The sequence below is a fragment of the Onychomys torridus genome, chromosome 10 (assembly GCF_903995425.1).
Source record: "Onychomys torridus chromosome 10, mOncTor1.1, whole genome shotgun sequence".
Classification (NCBI taxonomy): Eukaryota; Metazoa; Chordata; class Mammalia; order Rodentia; family Cricetidae; genus Onychomys; species Onychomys torridus.
Window position 1 is genome coordinate 33,502,221 of NC_050452.1, and position 15,448 is coordinate 33,517,668.

The 15,448-nt window shown below is 43.3% G+C and overlaps 1 protein-coding gene across 3 annotated transcripts in view; it reads left to right on the plus strand.

The window, feature by feature from the left end:
* Nucleotides 1–13,317, plus strand: part of Aasdh (aminoadipate-semialdehyde dehydrogenase) — a 32,748-nt gene extending 19,431 nt beyond the window's left edge. For 2 of the 3 annotated variants that reach the window (XM_036201542.1, XM_036201540.1), the window contains exons 7-15: nucleotides 329–435; nucleotides 925–1,097; nucleotides 2,365–2,557; nucleotides 4,504–4,619; nucleotides 5,688–6,480; nucleotides 8,797–8,960; nucleotides 10,385–10,507; nucleotides 11,849–11,980; nucleotides 12,835–13,317. In XM_036201542.1, coding sequence (XP_036057435.1) covers nucleotides 329–435; nucleotides 925–1,097; nucleotides 2,365–2,557; nucleotides 4,504–4,619; nucleotides 5,688–6,480; nucleotides 8,797–8,960; nucleotides 10,385–10,507; nucleotides 11,849–11,980; nucleotides 12,835–13,230 — 2,197 coding nt within the window. In that variant the 3' untranslated portion in view covers nucleotides 13,231–13,317. The remainder of the gene's footprint in view (nucleotides 1–328; nucleotides 436–924; nucleotides 1,098–2,364; nucleotides 2,558–4,503; nucleotides 4,620–5,687; nucleotides 6,481–8,796; nucleotides 8,961–10,384; nucleotides 10,508–11,848; nucleotides 11,981–12,834) is intronic. The other variant, XM_036201543.1, reaches the window with a different exon arrangement.
* Nucleotides 13,318–15,448: the final 2,131 nt, after the last annotated feature.

The window sequence follows — 15,448 nt, forward strand, 5'->3', positions numbered from 1 at the left end:
GCGTGCTGAGCACACCCTCTGCCGGGGAGCTGCATTCCTAACCCTACCTGTCAACAGGGTTTGTTGGGCACTGTAGTGATAATTTTTAAGACACTGTTTCAAGTTAAGAATCAAAAATCTCCCCTATAACTGGTGGCGAGATCCTGCCAGACCCTTTCGTGACTGAATTGGTAAGACACTATACTGTTTCCGCCAAACCCTCTTCTCAGGCGGTCTTTGAATTGTACCCTAAGCTGTTTTGTCTCTATTTACTGTACTGTGCTTTGGATACACTGGGAAGTCCACTCAAATGTGAATTTTAAAGCTGCTCTGGGCTGTGTTTTCGCAGACATGACTCTCCTGTGCAGCTGGGGTCTCCGCTACTTGGAACGGTGGTTGAGGTCAGGGACGCAAACGGTTTCCCAGTTCACGAAGGCACCGGCCAAGTGTTTTTAGGTTGGTTTATATTTCCTAGTTGATTTTTCAGAAAGAAAAATCAGATGTATCTTTTATGCCTTTCATGATTTTTTTTTTAATGTAGAGTGAACTTTTCAGTGATAAATTTTAATCTTTTCATAATCACAAGATATTTAGTGTTTCCCCGAATTATTTCACAAGAAGTTCTTAATAATTTAGACACATAGCTTGAAATGTTAGCATTTGTAGACAAAACTGTATCTAACAGTATTCTAAGGAAATTTTTTAAATCATAACGAATTTTTAGAAATAAGTTTAGTTTTATCCTCTCACTAACTTCCCGAAGTTACTGTGCCCAGTTTTATCAGGTAGCATAGGTTGCATTTAAAATAGCATTTAAAGTCTCCTCACTTTAGTGTAGTCAAGGTCTGAGTCTTAGTTCCTGAGTTTCAGGGGCACTTTGATTTTGATATTGTTAAGTCGGTTTTTCTGTGGCTTTTATGACACTGGGGTCTGTGTCCTTGAAAGGTGGGGAAAACAGAGTATGTTTCCTTGATGACGAAGTGACAGTGCCTCTTGGCACCATGCGGGCCACAGGAGACTTCGTGACTGTGAAGGATGGAGAGATGTTTTTCTTGGGAAGAAAGGACAGCCAGATCAAGCGTCATGGCAAACGTCTTAACACTGAGCTTGTACAACAGGTAAGGCCACTTCAGTATTAAATATCTACTAGTGTGTTAGGTAGTAGAGGCAGCTACCACCAATTTTCTATGCCAGATTCTATTGGTATCATCTAAAGCTCACATCTTTATATTCATAATTATTTACAATAAAAGATCTGGAGCTAGGTGTGGTGATGCATGCCTGTAAACATCACTCTGGAGGCTGAGGATTATGAGCTCAAGGCCAACCTGAGTTATATAGCAGAATCCTATCTTTAAAAAAATATCTGTGCCAGATGGCAGTGGTGCCCGCCTTTAATCCCAGTACTCAGGAGGCAGAGGCAGGTGGATCTCTGAGTTCAAGGCCAGTCTGGTCTACAAAGTGAGTTCTCGGACAGCCAGAACTGTACAGAGAAACCCTGTATTGAGGAAAAAAAAAAAAAAAAAAACTAAAAAAAATTTATAATAAAAGGTTTAAGTAATTCAATGTATTTCTTATTCCCATCAGGAAGGTATTTTATTTGTTTTATTTTGAGGCAGAGTCTCTTTATGTAGCCTAGGCCATTCTGAAATTCCAAGTCTCCTGCCTCAGACTTCTTAATGTTAGGATTACAGGTGTAACTCCCCAAGCCTTCCTTGAGATGGCCATTTTTAAAATTTTTTTATTTTTATTTTTTATTTTTGGTCTTCCTAGACAGGGCTTCTCTGTATAGTCCTTACTGCCTTGGATTTCACTCTGTAGACCAAACTTGCCTTGAATTCACAAAGATATACCTGCCTCTGCCTCCCAAGTACTGGGATTAAAGACGTGCCACACCACCACTCGGCAGAGATGGCCATTTCAAAAATAAATACGGGAATGGAGAGATGGCTCGGTGGTTAGAGATGGCTCAGCTCTTGCAGAGGACCCAGGTTGCTTTCTAGCACCCCTATCAGACAGCTGACAACCTTTTTCTGTAACTCCAGCTGCAGGGGATCCAACATCCTTTGGCCTCCTCCGGCACCTGTATTAACATTGTACACAAACTCACACAGGCACATATACATAAAAATAAACAAAAAGGAAGTAACAAAATAGATTTTAAGTCCTATGAAAATACATTCGTTATTTGCTTTGGAATTTTTTTTTTTTTTTAATGGTAACTCTCTGTTAGTAATAGATACCAATAGCAAGCAATTTTTTAAAATCTCAGGTATTTTCTAGAAGTTAATTCAGCTGTACTGATTTAAGGCATAACAAATCCGAGCATTCAGGAGCCTGTTCCTAGATGTCCCCATTAGTAAATGAGGATAATCTCTCTTACAGGTGGCTGAGGAACTTGACCAGGTGGAATCCTGTGCGGTCATGTGGTATAATCAGGAAAAGTTGATTCTCTTCATCACATCCAAAGTTGATCTAGTAAAGGATTGCATCTTTAAAGAATTGCAGAAACAACTTCCAACTCATGCCCTCCCAGATGACATAATGTTGATTGATACTCTACCATTTACATGTCATGGTAAAGTGACTTAAAGCAGATGTGTTCAGTGCTGGAGAACACTAATGGAACTCAGATTAGTTTAACGGCTACATAAGTGCTATACGAAGTGATACTAGCATTAACTGTGGTAGACCCTCTGTTAACTGCTTTGTGTAACTAACTCATTCTTTTTAAAAACTCCTGTGGGCTGATGGTATTCGATGTGCAAGTAGGCAGTTCCCCCACAGACCACTGTGCTGAGTATTAATTGCTTGTGCATCCCCCGACAATACCTGACAGAAAAGGCTTAAGGCAGGAAAGATTTGGGCTGATGGCTTCCTAGTGTGTCTGTCTGCCATGGATGGAAGGTGCAGTGAGCAGCTCAGGTCATGTGGTGGGCCAGCAGAGAGGATGAAGCCAGGCTTGACTGGCTGTCTCCTTTCCTTTACTCTCTGTGCCCCCAGCCATGTTCTGGGATGGCCCTCCCCGCTTTGTCCCCCCCCAGAGCATCCTCACAGACACCCAGGGGAGTGACTCCGAACCTGGTCAGGTTGGCCGTGAAGGTCAGTGGTTGTATTTCTCAGGGGTCACCAGAGAAACAGAACTGATGTTTAGATAGATAGATAAAATATTAGCGGGAGCTGACTGACGTGGCTCCAGAGACTGAAAGGTCTCATCCTGTGACTCGAGCTGGAGGGCTCCTAAGAGAGCCGGGGCTGGAGTTCCCAGTTTTGAGGCCTGAGAATCGGGAGCCAGTGGCTTAGACACTGCAGGCATCTCCCAGCACACAGTGAGGAGGTTCATTCCCCTTCTACTTTTGTCTGTGCAGGCCTCCAGGGCTGGGCTGATAACCAGCCAGTTTGGGAAGACAGTCTTCTTTACTGAGTCCATTGATTCATATGCTACTCTTATCCTGAAATGTCACTATAGATGCACCCAGAAAGAGTTTTGAATCAATTTGAACAGTGGGCCAACCAAATGAGTCATCACAGTGGCAGAGTTGAAATTCTGCCTAGTACTCCTTAGCTTCAATTTACATACCTTTTTGACAGCAGAGTCTCAGGGTAGCCTTGGTTTCACTATGTAGCCTTGGCAGCAAAACATATACTCTTAAAAGTCAGACACAGTGCCACATACCTGTAATCCCAGCACTGGGGAAGCTGAGGCAGGAGGATTACTAAGCTTTATACCAACTTGAGCTACATAATAAGACCGTGCTTTTAAAAAAAAGTATGAGGCTAGAGAGATGGCTCATGGTTGAAAATGGTTGCTGCACATGCCTAGTGGTTTTTAACTTGATGTTATCATAGAAGGAGAGAGTCAAGTCCCAAAAGTTGTACTGACTTACACAGAACACACACACATACACACACACACACACACACACACACACACACACACACACACACACAATTATTCTTAAAGTATGTTTTATATATGTATATGCATGTATACACTATTGATAGTTCCTCACCCATGACATTTTAATCTAACACATACTTCAAAATATAATAATGGCTCTGTTACTCATCATATTTTTAAAAAATTTTAGATGCATCTAGTTAGCATACAAGGTAGTGGAATCCATTATGACATTTCATACAAGGTACTTCTCACTCCTTGCATCTCACTCGTAGTCAGTGTTTGCTCCCTCCCCTTGGTACCACGTCTTGAGCTCTTGAGCATTAGTAAAAAGCATCTGCTTCCCTCTTGGGTGATATTCACTATAGTCTGTGGTGTCAGCCTTCAGGATTGATGATCTGTTCTGCATGATCGCTAAGCTTTACAGTGAAGTGTGTGACTAATACACACACACACAGTGGCTCTGAGACAAAATTTATTTATTTGGTTATTTTATGGGGTGGTGGGGTCAAGCCTAGGACCTGGTATGTGTGAACACATGCTCCACTGCTCATGTTAACCCCCAGCCGCATGGTTAAAGTTTACATGTTATTTTAATGTTGGTTATTTCTCTTCATATTAAGGTAAAATTGATGTTTCTGCATTAAACAAGATGTATTTACACTACATAAAGTCACAGCCTAGGAATAAGATCCATGGAAGAGAGGAACTTTGGGAAAAATTACAGTATTTATGGAAGGTACAACTTTTTAAATACAAATTTATTTCTGTAATTCATTCATTATAGGGAATTTTAGTATGCCTAGTAAGCCAGTAAAAATACTTTTAATAATATTACTGCTGCCCAGGTGCCAGGTAGCATACCTTCCTTCATCCAGTTTGTACATAATAAAAGTTAGAGTATTTAATTAAATGTCTCACAAAGAAATTCATTGAAAATGAGTTCATTTAAAAGGTGCCAGTGTCTCCATGCCTGTCAACATGACTTTTCTGTGGTACAGCATTACCTATGCTCTTGCCTTGCTAAACCATGCCCTGCTGAGTGGGCAGCCACTGAATCTTGGTTTCTGTCATTAGTCCTGAGAAAGTTACAGTAGCCATGTGTTTCTGCTCAAAGGCATTTTTAAATGTGTCTCAATAGGAAAGCAAAATTTCTTAGATAAAATGTAGAGTTTTTAGCTTGGTTGGTGTCCCATGCCTTTAATCCCAGCACTCAGGAGGCTGAGGCAGGTAGATCTCTGTGAATTCGAGGCCAGCTTGGTATGCGAAGTGAGTTCCAGGACAGCACAGAGAAACCCTATCTCAAAAAACAGCAACAACAAAAAAGTTAGGTTTTTCTGAATGGTTCTGTGAGGTGAATGCATTTGGTTAGTCTTAAACACCAAGGGCTAAATTGTTAGGGATCCCCTTGGGAGGCAGTTTGAGTTCTATGAAATGGATCAGTATTACTGCCGTCTAGGAATATCAGCTGTGGGGACCTTAAGGGCTAGGTGGTAAAGCAGATGTTTCTGTAACCTTATTCCTTATTTTATGCTCTAAAAGGAGTCATAGTTAGAGATTATAGAGTGAATAATCTGTGATGGAGTTGGTAGTATAGTGATGATTATCAGTCTAGAGAAACTAGTTTTATCTTAATTGTATCATAATTTTATGATTATCAGTCTAGAGAAACTAGTTTTATCTTAATTGTATCATAATTTTATGATGCCATCTGTGCTGCAGGTCCTGTCAGCTTTCTGTCACTTGTCACCTGTGAAGCCCTTTGGTTTGGACCTCTTACCATGTCTCTCCCTCCTCTCGTCTGTAGTCTATTCTGAATCTCCCTGAGGATCCCGAGGAGCCTGTGCAGGTTCCTGACAACTCGCTCTTCTTAGACAGTGGCGGAGATTCCCTGAAGTCTGAGTGGCTCCTCAACGAGATTGAAAAGCTCACTGGCACTTCCATACCTGGGCTCCTGGAGCTTATTCTCAGCAGTTCTATCCTAAAGATTTACAACCACATCATCCAGACCCTGTTTACACACGAGGACCTGAAAGTCAACAAGGCTTATGCCACAAAGAGGAAACTCAGTGACGCGGATCCAGAGGGAGCCTGCGGGAAAGCTGCACGTCTGGATTCTGCCTTGCCCTTTACCCACGACAGTGAGACAAACGCTTTGATTGCTCTGAGCAGAGGGAGCCAGGTTTTGTCTCTGGGCACTTGGAAGCTTCTAACTAAGTTAGAACACTGCCCTTCAGTTTGTCCTCTGGATTTCATTCCGCAGACCAACATTCAAATGCTCAAAGGCTTAAGTCCTCCAGCTCCTGATGAAAGTTTGAAAAAATGGCCAGTTTCTCAGGAGGGGAAACCTGTGGCAGGGGCCGAGACTGTGGTGTTGCGAGAGAGGTGGAGGTCAGACACAGGCAAATGTGTAGATGCCTCCCCTCTGCTCGTGAGAGCAGCTGTCGATCAATCCTCCACAACCGTGTTCATCGGCTCCCACTCCCACAGAATGAAAGCGGTTGACCTTTACTCTGGGAAGACGAGATGGGAACAGCTCTTGGGAGATCGAATTGAATCCTCCGCATGCGTGTCTAAGTGTGGAAACTTTATTGTAGTTGGTAAGTCTCTGAGTCTTAAGGTTTGTAGAGTTAGATTGAACACACACACACACACACATGCACAAGCATGCGTGTGTTTGGAATCTGAGACCCTGGATATAAAGTTAGCTCTGTATTGCTATACTCTGTGACTTTGGCAGGTTGTTGGACTCATAATCTCACGTTTCTCATGGAGAAAATGGAAACAGTAATAAAACCTGATGCTGTAGCACATATGATGCTGAAACCTACTGAGCCACAGCAGCATCCCTGGGTCAGGAATTTTGGAGGCACTCAGCTGATGATCAAGGTCTCATGCTTCTGAGGGCATTAAAGGCATTATGCGGACTGAAAGATCAGCTTCCAGGATGGCTCACAGACAGCACTGTTAACACAGGGACTCTGTCTGCTCTTAGTTCCTTTTTGCTGAGAAGATTCAGGTTTGCTGCACAAGCCTCTCTAGCTGTCTGAAGGTTTGCATGACGTGGCGTCTGACTTCCTTCAGAGTGGGTGATCCCAAAGAAAAAGCTGTAGGGGCCACAGGGCACCTTTTAAACTGAAGATGACCACTTCACTTCACTGTCTTCATTAAACATGCATGAATCGCTAGGTCCAGGTCACACTTGGGGAGAGAGTTAGTCTCTGTTTCCGGAAGAACGTCTAAGAGTATGGGGGTGTATTTTAAACCTATGTATGACAGCTATCGAAGAGTTTTGGGCAGGAGTAACCAAGCCCAAAAGTCCATTAGTATATTGCAAGGCCCGACGAAGCTCTTAGTATGTGATGTCTGTGCAGAAAGTGTCTTGGAAATTGACTTTCAAGAGCAGTGACCTGGTAATGGCCAAACCTTGTAAAGTGTAGGCAAGGAAGCCATCCTAAATGGCTGTCCCCAGATCCCGTCTGCTTCATATGATAGTGTGTGCCTGCTTGCAGGTTTTTTCCAATCCCTACATCAAGGTCTGAGATCCCCAAACTACCCTCTCATCCATGGCTACCACTTGGGAAAAGAAGTTCAGTGGAGTTACTAAGAATGCTGGCTCGTAGATTTAAATCCTGATGCTGCCACATGGTAACTTTGAAATTTTGCCCCTTAAGTTAATCTGCTTTCATGTCATCCATAAGTGTGGATATAATTATGCTAAAATATTTGGAAAAGTAGGTTGGGGATGTGGCTCCGATGGTAGAATGCTTGCCCAGCATGCTCATGGCCATGGGTTCAGTCCCCAGCACTGTATAAACCAGGTAGTGTGATGATACACACCTGTAATCCCAGCACTCAGGAGGTGGAGGCCGAAGGATCAGAAGGTCTTCCTCCCCTAATAGGATACCTGAGGCTAGCCTGGGCTAAAGGCCCTGTCTCAAAAGAAAAAGCCTTGATACTTAGAAAATACCCAGTGGAGGCCGAGCATTGGTGGCATACGCCTTTAATCCCAGCACTCGGGAGGCAGAGCCGGGTGGATCTCTCTGAGTTTGAGGCCAGTCTGGTCTCCAAAGCGAGTTCCAGGAAAGGCTCAAAGCTACACAGAGAAACCCTGTCTCGAAAAAAACCAAAAAAAAAAAAAAAAAAAAGAAAAAGAAAATACCCAGTGGATATTGGTTGTTATTAGTGTTAGCTTTTCTCAAACATCCTCCTTGGATGAACTGTCACAATAACTGTTGGCATAGAAGGAGAGTAACCTGGGCTCTGTGACACTGGGTAATTTATACAACCACAGCCAGGATGGATTTGAATCCAGGTCTGTCAATGTGGGTGTGTACTTGTACTCATGAGGTCAGAGACAGCTTGTTGGGTCTCTTTCCCCCATGTTGGTCTGGGGGTCAAAGTCAGGATGTCAGGCTTGGTGGCAGATGCCTTTACTGACTGTCTTGCTGGTCGTAATACTATTAAAAAACCAGAAGTGAAGCTGGGCGGTGGTGGCACACGCCTTTAATCCCAGCACTCGGTAGGCAGAGCCAGGCGGATCTTTGTGAGTTCAAGGTCAGCCTGGGCTACCAAGTGAGTTCCAGGAAAGGCGCAAAAGCTACACGGAGAAACCCTGTCTCGAAAAACCAAAAAAAAAAAAAAAAAAAAAAAAAAGCCAGAAGTGTTCATCAGTATCTCCAGCACTCAGCAGGCTAAGGCCTAGGGCTGAGTTAAAGACATGCACCACCACACCAACACTAAGTCAGGATTTTACAGGAGGGACTGCTGTTCAGTGTCCGCTTTATGTTTGCTGAAAGGTACATCAGATGAGTGAACATAAATATGTAAGAAGAGTGTAAATACACATTGCCAACCTTAAATTACTCTGTGTCAGTGTATCTCTACCTCATCTTTTATGTTCTGTTTCTCTGTAGGCTGTTATAATGGATTAGTTTATGTTCTAAAAAGTAGTAGTGGAGAACAATATTGGGCATTTACTACTGAAGATGCTGTCAAAAGCTCACCAGCCATGGATCCTACCACAGGACTCGTTTACGTCGGCTCTCATGACCAGCATGCATATGCTCTAGACATTTATGTAAGAACTGACCTCATCATCAGTGTCACGCCATAAACACCAAAACGCAAGTAACTGTCAAGTGTCCTTCAGTGGGAGCAGCTGTTAACTGTAGCCCAAGCATAACATTTGGTCTGGAAAGAAGTGATTAGTCAAATTTAAACATCTTTAGACATTTTTAGCTTCCTTTCAAATCATTTCTGTACTATGAAGAATTTGGAATGATCGTAATAGGAAGAACACCAAAGATATCAGTAAACTATTTTAAGATCCCATTACGTGAAAATATAAATTTATATAAAAACTACAAGAAATAGGCTGCGGTAGTTTTTTGAAATAAAAGTGAATCAAAACTTACTAATTGGCATGAGTAGAAATAAAGAGTAAATATAAGTTAATTAGAAAAACTCAGGAAACAAAAACAAGGGACGTAAACACAGGAAGAAGCTGCTGAAGACAGAAATGTTTCCGGCCGTTAGTATTCAGAGTAACGAAATGAGACACTGAGCTTTAGACACATACATTACGGTGCCACAGATTGGCAGTCAGCGTCCAGGAGAGAGGGAGCAGCTCTGTGATGGGAAGCCAAGGAAGACAGTTGAAGGGCTAGAGACACAGCTTAGTTGGTATAGCACTTACCCAGCATGCGCAAAGCCTTGAGCTCGATGTCTCAAACCATATAAACTAGCTGGCATATGTGTAATCCCAGCACTCAAGAGGCTTAGTAATGCAAGATCATCCTTGGCTCCATGCCTAAAAAAAAAGGTGTTCTATGATTCACAGACACACATGTGCACACAAACAGTAAGTAAATGTCATAAAGAAGGAGTATGATTGTAAATCTTTATAACCTTTGACCAAAGAAATTATTTTCTTTGATTCCATCCTGGCAAAATAATCAGAAACATAGACAGATATATGCACCAAGTTGTTTATAAACTGAGTAATTGATGTCTAATATTTTTAGATCAGGAAGAAAGATATTTTATTTTGAATATAATGTATCAAAACTATTTTTAAGTCATATTATAAAATCTGTGAAAGAAACATACCAAGTTGTGTATTCAGAATGAGTATATGCACACACAGACACACACGCTCATGCACGCACACCGGGTGATCAAAAGGGAAGATGCTAATATGTTATCAGTGTCAGTGATGGCCTTGGCTGCCTCTGTACTAACTTACCTGGCTTGGTGCATGCCCGAAATCCCAGCACTGAGGAGGCCGAGGCAGGAGGATTCTGAGAGAGAATAGGGAGGGCAGGGAAAAGAGAAGAACCAGCATTCCTCTGGCGCCAACAGCTGCTCGGCTCCGGGTTCAATCCCAGCCCTCCAGAGGAACAAAACAGAACATACAGTTGAGATGAACCAAAATGTAGCTACATTGTATATGGATTTGTTAACAACAAGCGCCACCCAATTAATTCAGATTCTTATTTGCAGGAAAAGAAGTGTGTCTGGAAGCTGAAATGTGAAGGAGCGCTCTTTTCTTCTCCGTGTTTGAGCCAGAGTCCACATCATCTGTACTGTGCTACCCTGCGGGGACTTCTCCTGGCTGTACATCCTGTAGGCATGCAGTAATGGGTTAATTTATTACCTATCTTTAGTTTTCATTTTGATGTTTGAAAGTTCCAGTACTTTTCAGTTAAATATAATCCCCATATTAATGAGGTAGAATTCACTTAAAATGATTGAAATTATTTGGAAAAACAAGGAAACATGAGTTTATGCTTTTATTTGTTTCTTCAACTATTTTTAACCTTTAAAAAGATTTATTCTTGTGTATATAAGCATAGTATCTGTATGTGTGTCTGTTTGTATGTGTGACACATGTGTCTGGTGCCTGACAAGGTCAGAAGAGGGCATGGAATCCCCTGGAACTAGAATAGCGAGTGGATGCCAGCTGCAGTGTGGGTGCTGGGGATCGAACCCGGGTCATCTGTGAGACCACGTGCCCTTCATCACCGAGCCCTCTCTCCAGACTGTCTCTAAACTTTTTAGACAGGATTTCCGTACTCATATTAAGAACTTCTATCCCTCATAGTGGTGCACACCTTTAATACCAGCACTTGGAGGCAAAGGTAGGTGGATTGCTGAGAGTTCCAGGCTAGCCTGGTCTACATAGTGTTCCAGGATAGCCTGGACTAGATAATGAGACCCTTTATAGTAAAACAAAAACAAAACAAGCAACAGCAAAAATGCTTCTTGTCCTTGTAAGGATAGATCTTGTTAATTTTTTTCTAATTTTAAAATTGTTTTTCCTTTCTAAAGCTACATCTTAGCTGGGTGGTGGTGGCGAACACCTTTAATCCCAGCATCTGAGAGGCAGAGGCAGGTGGATCTCTTGAGTTTGAGGCCAGCCTGGACTACAGAGCAAATTGCAGGACAGCCGGGGCTACACAGAGAAACCCTGTCTTGGAAAACCCTGGGACAACAAAACTTAAAGCTAGATCTTTGTGTTAGTTTTGCTGTGTTTTATGTTCTGGGCTGACTGTCATCGTGTCCTCGCTCTCCTAAGCAGCACTGGTTTCCTGACTGTGCGTGTGCCAGCCTCGCCGACAGTGTCAGTGGGTCACCTCTGCTGCTTATCTCTAGCCCTGAAGATTTCTCGTTTGGTGTAAAATGGCTCTGTAGGGAAGGCACTTGCTGCCAAGGCTGGCAACGTGGGTTCAAACTCCTTCCCACAGGATAGGAGAGATTCACACAGTCTGTCCAGCAACCTCCACATGTGCCCTGTGGTGTGTACACACACACACACACACACACACACACACACACACACACACACACGCGCACGCACACGCGCACACAATAAATAAATAAACAAATAAATGTAACTGTAAGATGGTAAAGGTACTTGATTAGTAAAATGACTCTTGACGCTGTCAATCGCTTTGGCCACAACAGGCTACTGGGAGCGTGGTTTGGAAGCACTCCTGTGGGAAGCCGCTCTTCTCCTCCGCCCGGTGTTGCCGGCGGTACGTTTGCATCGGCTGTGTGGACGGAAGCCTGCTCTGCTTCACTCACTCGGGAGAGCAGGTGGGAAGAGCTCATCAGCTCTGAGTGTAGGCAGCCCAGCCCCAGCTGGGGACTGAACCCAGGGATCAGCCACTGTTCCGTTAGGGAGCTACATTCCCAGCCCTTGTTTGATGGATCTCTCCCTCCTTCCCTTTCTCTCTCTCTCTCTCTCTCTCTCTCTCTCTCTCTCTCTGTTTAGGTGTGTAGGTCTCAGGTTGATATGTCTATGTCTTCCTCATCCACTGTCTACCGTGTGTGTGTGTGTGTGTGTGTGTGTGTGTGTGTGTGTGTGTGTGTGTATTTTAAATTTTTTCTTTTGATAGAGGGTCTCACCTGCTGTCCTGGAGCTCACTGTGTAGCCCAGGCTGTCCTAGAACTGAGATCTGCCTGCCTCGGCCTCTTGGTTGCTGGGATTAAAGGTGTGCGCCACCAGGCAATGCACAGAGTTTGGTTAACGCTCTAAATGTCTCCACTTCAACTCTTTTCAGTCCAGCTCCTTCTCGCTTTGCTTGGAAAACTTGAGTTCTCCCTTTTTCCTTTTTTCTAGAGTGGATTTGGAACCAAGGCCAAGTTCCACCCCCGTCCAAGATTGTTTTTAATAACACACATTGAAGACCTAATGTGATTTTTTTTTTCTTTAAACCCGGTGTCTCTGAACATACCAGTAGTAATTCTCAAGTCCGCTCAGCATTAATTGTAACAATGTTGTCATGTTGTAGTGTGTCTTGTCCTGGTTTACCACTGGATCAGTCTAGTGTGAGGAGGATGCCTTCCGGAAGGCGGCATTAGGTTGGGGATCTGAGTTTCTCCGCTGTCTCCGTCTCACCTCTTCCATCTGTGTGAATGACTGACTCTGCTCCTCTTCTCCCTTACAGGTTTGGCGCCTCTCTGCTGGAGGACCAGTCTTTTCGTCACCGTGTATCTCAGCATCAGAACAAGAACTATTTTTTGGTTCCCACGATTGCTTTCTCTACTGCTGTAGCATGGAAGGTCACCTCCAGTGGAAATTTGAGACCACAGCGAGGGTGTACGCCACACCCTTCGCTTTCAGTAACCAGAGTGGTAGTGGTGAAGCTCTGCTGGCAGCTGCATCTACTGATGGGAAACTGTGGATCCTTGAGTCTCAGAGTGGAAAGCTTCGAAGTGTGTATGAACTCCCTGGGGAAGTCTTCTCTTCTCCTGTGGTCTGGGAATCGATGCTTATTATTGGGTGCAGGAATAATTACATTTACTGTTTGGACTTACTGTGTGGTGATAAAAGTAATCAATAAGTCCTTATAAGTATATATGTGTGAGATGGAAATATTGTAAAGCTACATGGATGGTTTTATATTAAAGATTCTATTTTGGTTAAGGAATTTGTGTACTTCAATGGAGAACAGCCATGTTTATTTCCTATGGAAGCAGCAGGAGCTTCTAGGACGAGAGGACAAAATACCTGCTGTAGTTTTTTAAGAAATTTTTAAGATTTATTTATTTTATATATATGATGTTCTATTTGCATGTATACCTGCAGGCCAGAAGAGGGCATCAGATCGCATTATGGATGGTTGTGAGCCACCATGTTGTTGCTAGGAATTGAACTCAGGACCTCTGGAAAAGCTGCCAATGCTTTTAACCGCTGAGCCATCTCTCCAGCCCACACCTGGTGTATTTTGTAGCACTTTTAATTATGTGTGATGGTGTGCTGGCTAGTTTTATGTTAACTTGATACAAGCTAGTCATTTGAGAGGCAGAAACCTCAACTGAGAAAAATGCCTCCATAAGATAGGGCTATAGGCAAGCCTGTAGAGCATTTTCTTAATTAATGATTGATGGGGGAGGGCCCAGCCCATTGTGGGTGGTACCACTCCCTGGGCTGGTGTTTCTGGCTTCTTTAGCAGGTTGATCAAGCCATGAAGAGCAAGCCAGTAAGCAGCACCCCTCCATGGCCTCTGCATCAGCTCCTGCCTCCAGGTTCCTGCCCTGTTTGAGTTCCTGTCCCGACTTCTTTCAGTGATTTCAGTGATGGACTGAGATGTGGAAGTGTAAGCCAAGTAAACACTGTCCTCCCCAGCTTGCTTTTGGTCATGGTGTTTCATCACAGCAATAGTAACCCTAATTAGGACAGATGGTTAATTGTATGTTTTGGAAACATTTTTTTTAAATGGGTCAAAAGGATGCTGCTCTGGCTTGAAAGATCTCCATTAAAACACCCCTACTGTGTGGAATTAAGGTTGGAGGGAACATAACTCCACTGTGGTACTAAGGGGTGGCACCTCGGAGCGATGATTAAGATTACATGGGTGTGTGTGTGTGTGTGTGTGTGTGTGTGTGTGTGTGTGTGTGTGTTGTGGGGGGGGGGGGGGGGGGGGGAGCGGGCAATGCTTCTGACCCCGAGGAACTGGAACTTTGTAAGAGGAGAGACCAGGCCAGTGTGCTCTGCTTTGCCGTGTGATACCCAGCATCACCTTGGTTGGGACTCTGCAGAAAGTCTCTGTCAGTAAAGGGACATACAATCAGATGTGGCCACTGGTCCTTGAGCTCCTCAGATTTCAGAACTGAGAGCTAAATAAACCTTTATTTGTTATAGTCAGTTTGTGAGATTCAGTCATGGGCAAAGTGGACAAAGACGATTAGTTAAACACTAGTTCCTGGTGGGGATGTGAGGCTGTTTATAAACTGGTTAGCATTTGAAGTCAATAGTGAGTGTCTGGATAGAAGAAGGCAGAGGAAGGAAAATTGTCTTCTTGAGCAAGCCTCACAACATTTTCATGCCCCTGGACACCAGAGCTCCTGGTTTGGGAAGGAGGATCAGCAGCAGCAATGTACCCCCTTGCTTCTCAGGCCTGCAGGTTACATCATCGGCTCCTGGTCTTCTGGCCTTTATCTGAATTGAACTATACCACAGGTTCTACAGGTCTGTACTGTGTGAACAACACATGGTGGGTACACTTGCCAGTCTCTACAACCTCATGGTCTTAGATCTCTTTTATGGACATCAGTTGGTTCTCTGGAGCCATCATATTAGGCTGTACATGTCACAATAAGTAGGTAAATGACCCTTCTTTTCTCTCTCCACCTAGCTGAATATATCTGATCAGTTATGTTTCTTTAGAGAACCCTAATACATTAAGGTAGTTTTGTCAGTTTCCAGGTGTTTAAAGATCTCTGTGGAAAAGAAAGGATCAGAATATATTTTGTGAGTTAGAATACAACATTTACTATTTATACTGAAATTTTAAAAAGATTTTTATCTTTTGTGTTTTGTCTACATGTATGTAAGTGTACCATGTGTGTGCATTCCCTCCAGAGACCAGAAGAATACATGGGAACCTCTGTAGCTGGAGTGAGCCACCATGTAGATGCTAGGAACTGAGTCTGGGTCCTCTGTATGAGGCAAGAACTCTTAACCAATGAACAGCCCTGAGGACTGAGCTAAAGGTTTTTAAAGGTAGGATTTATTTATCAACCTATGTTTCTTATTTTGAAAGACAGAGAGAGAGGGAG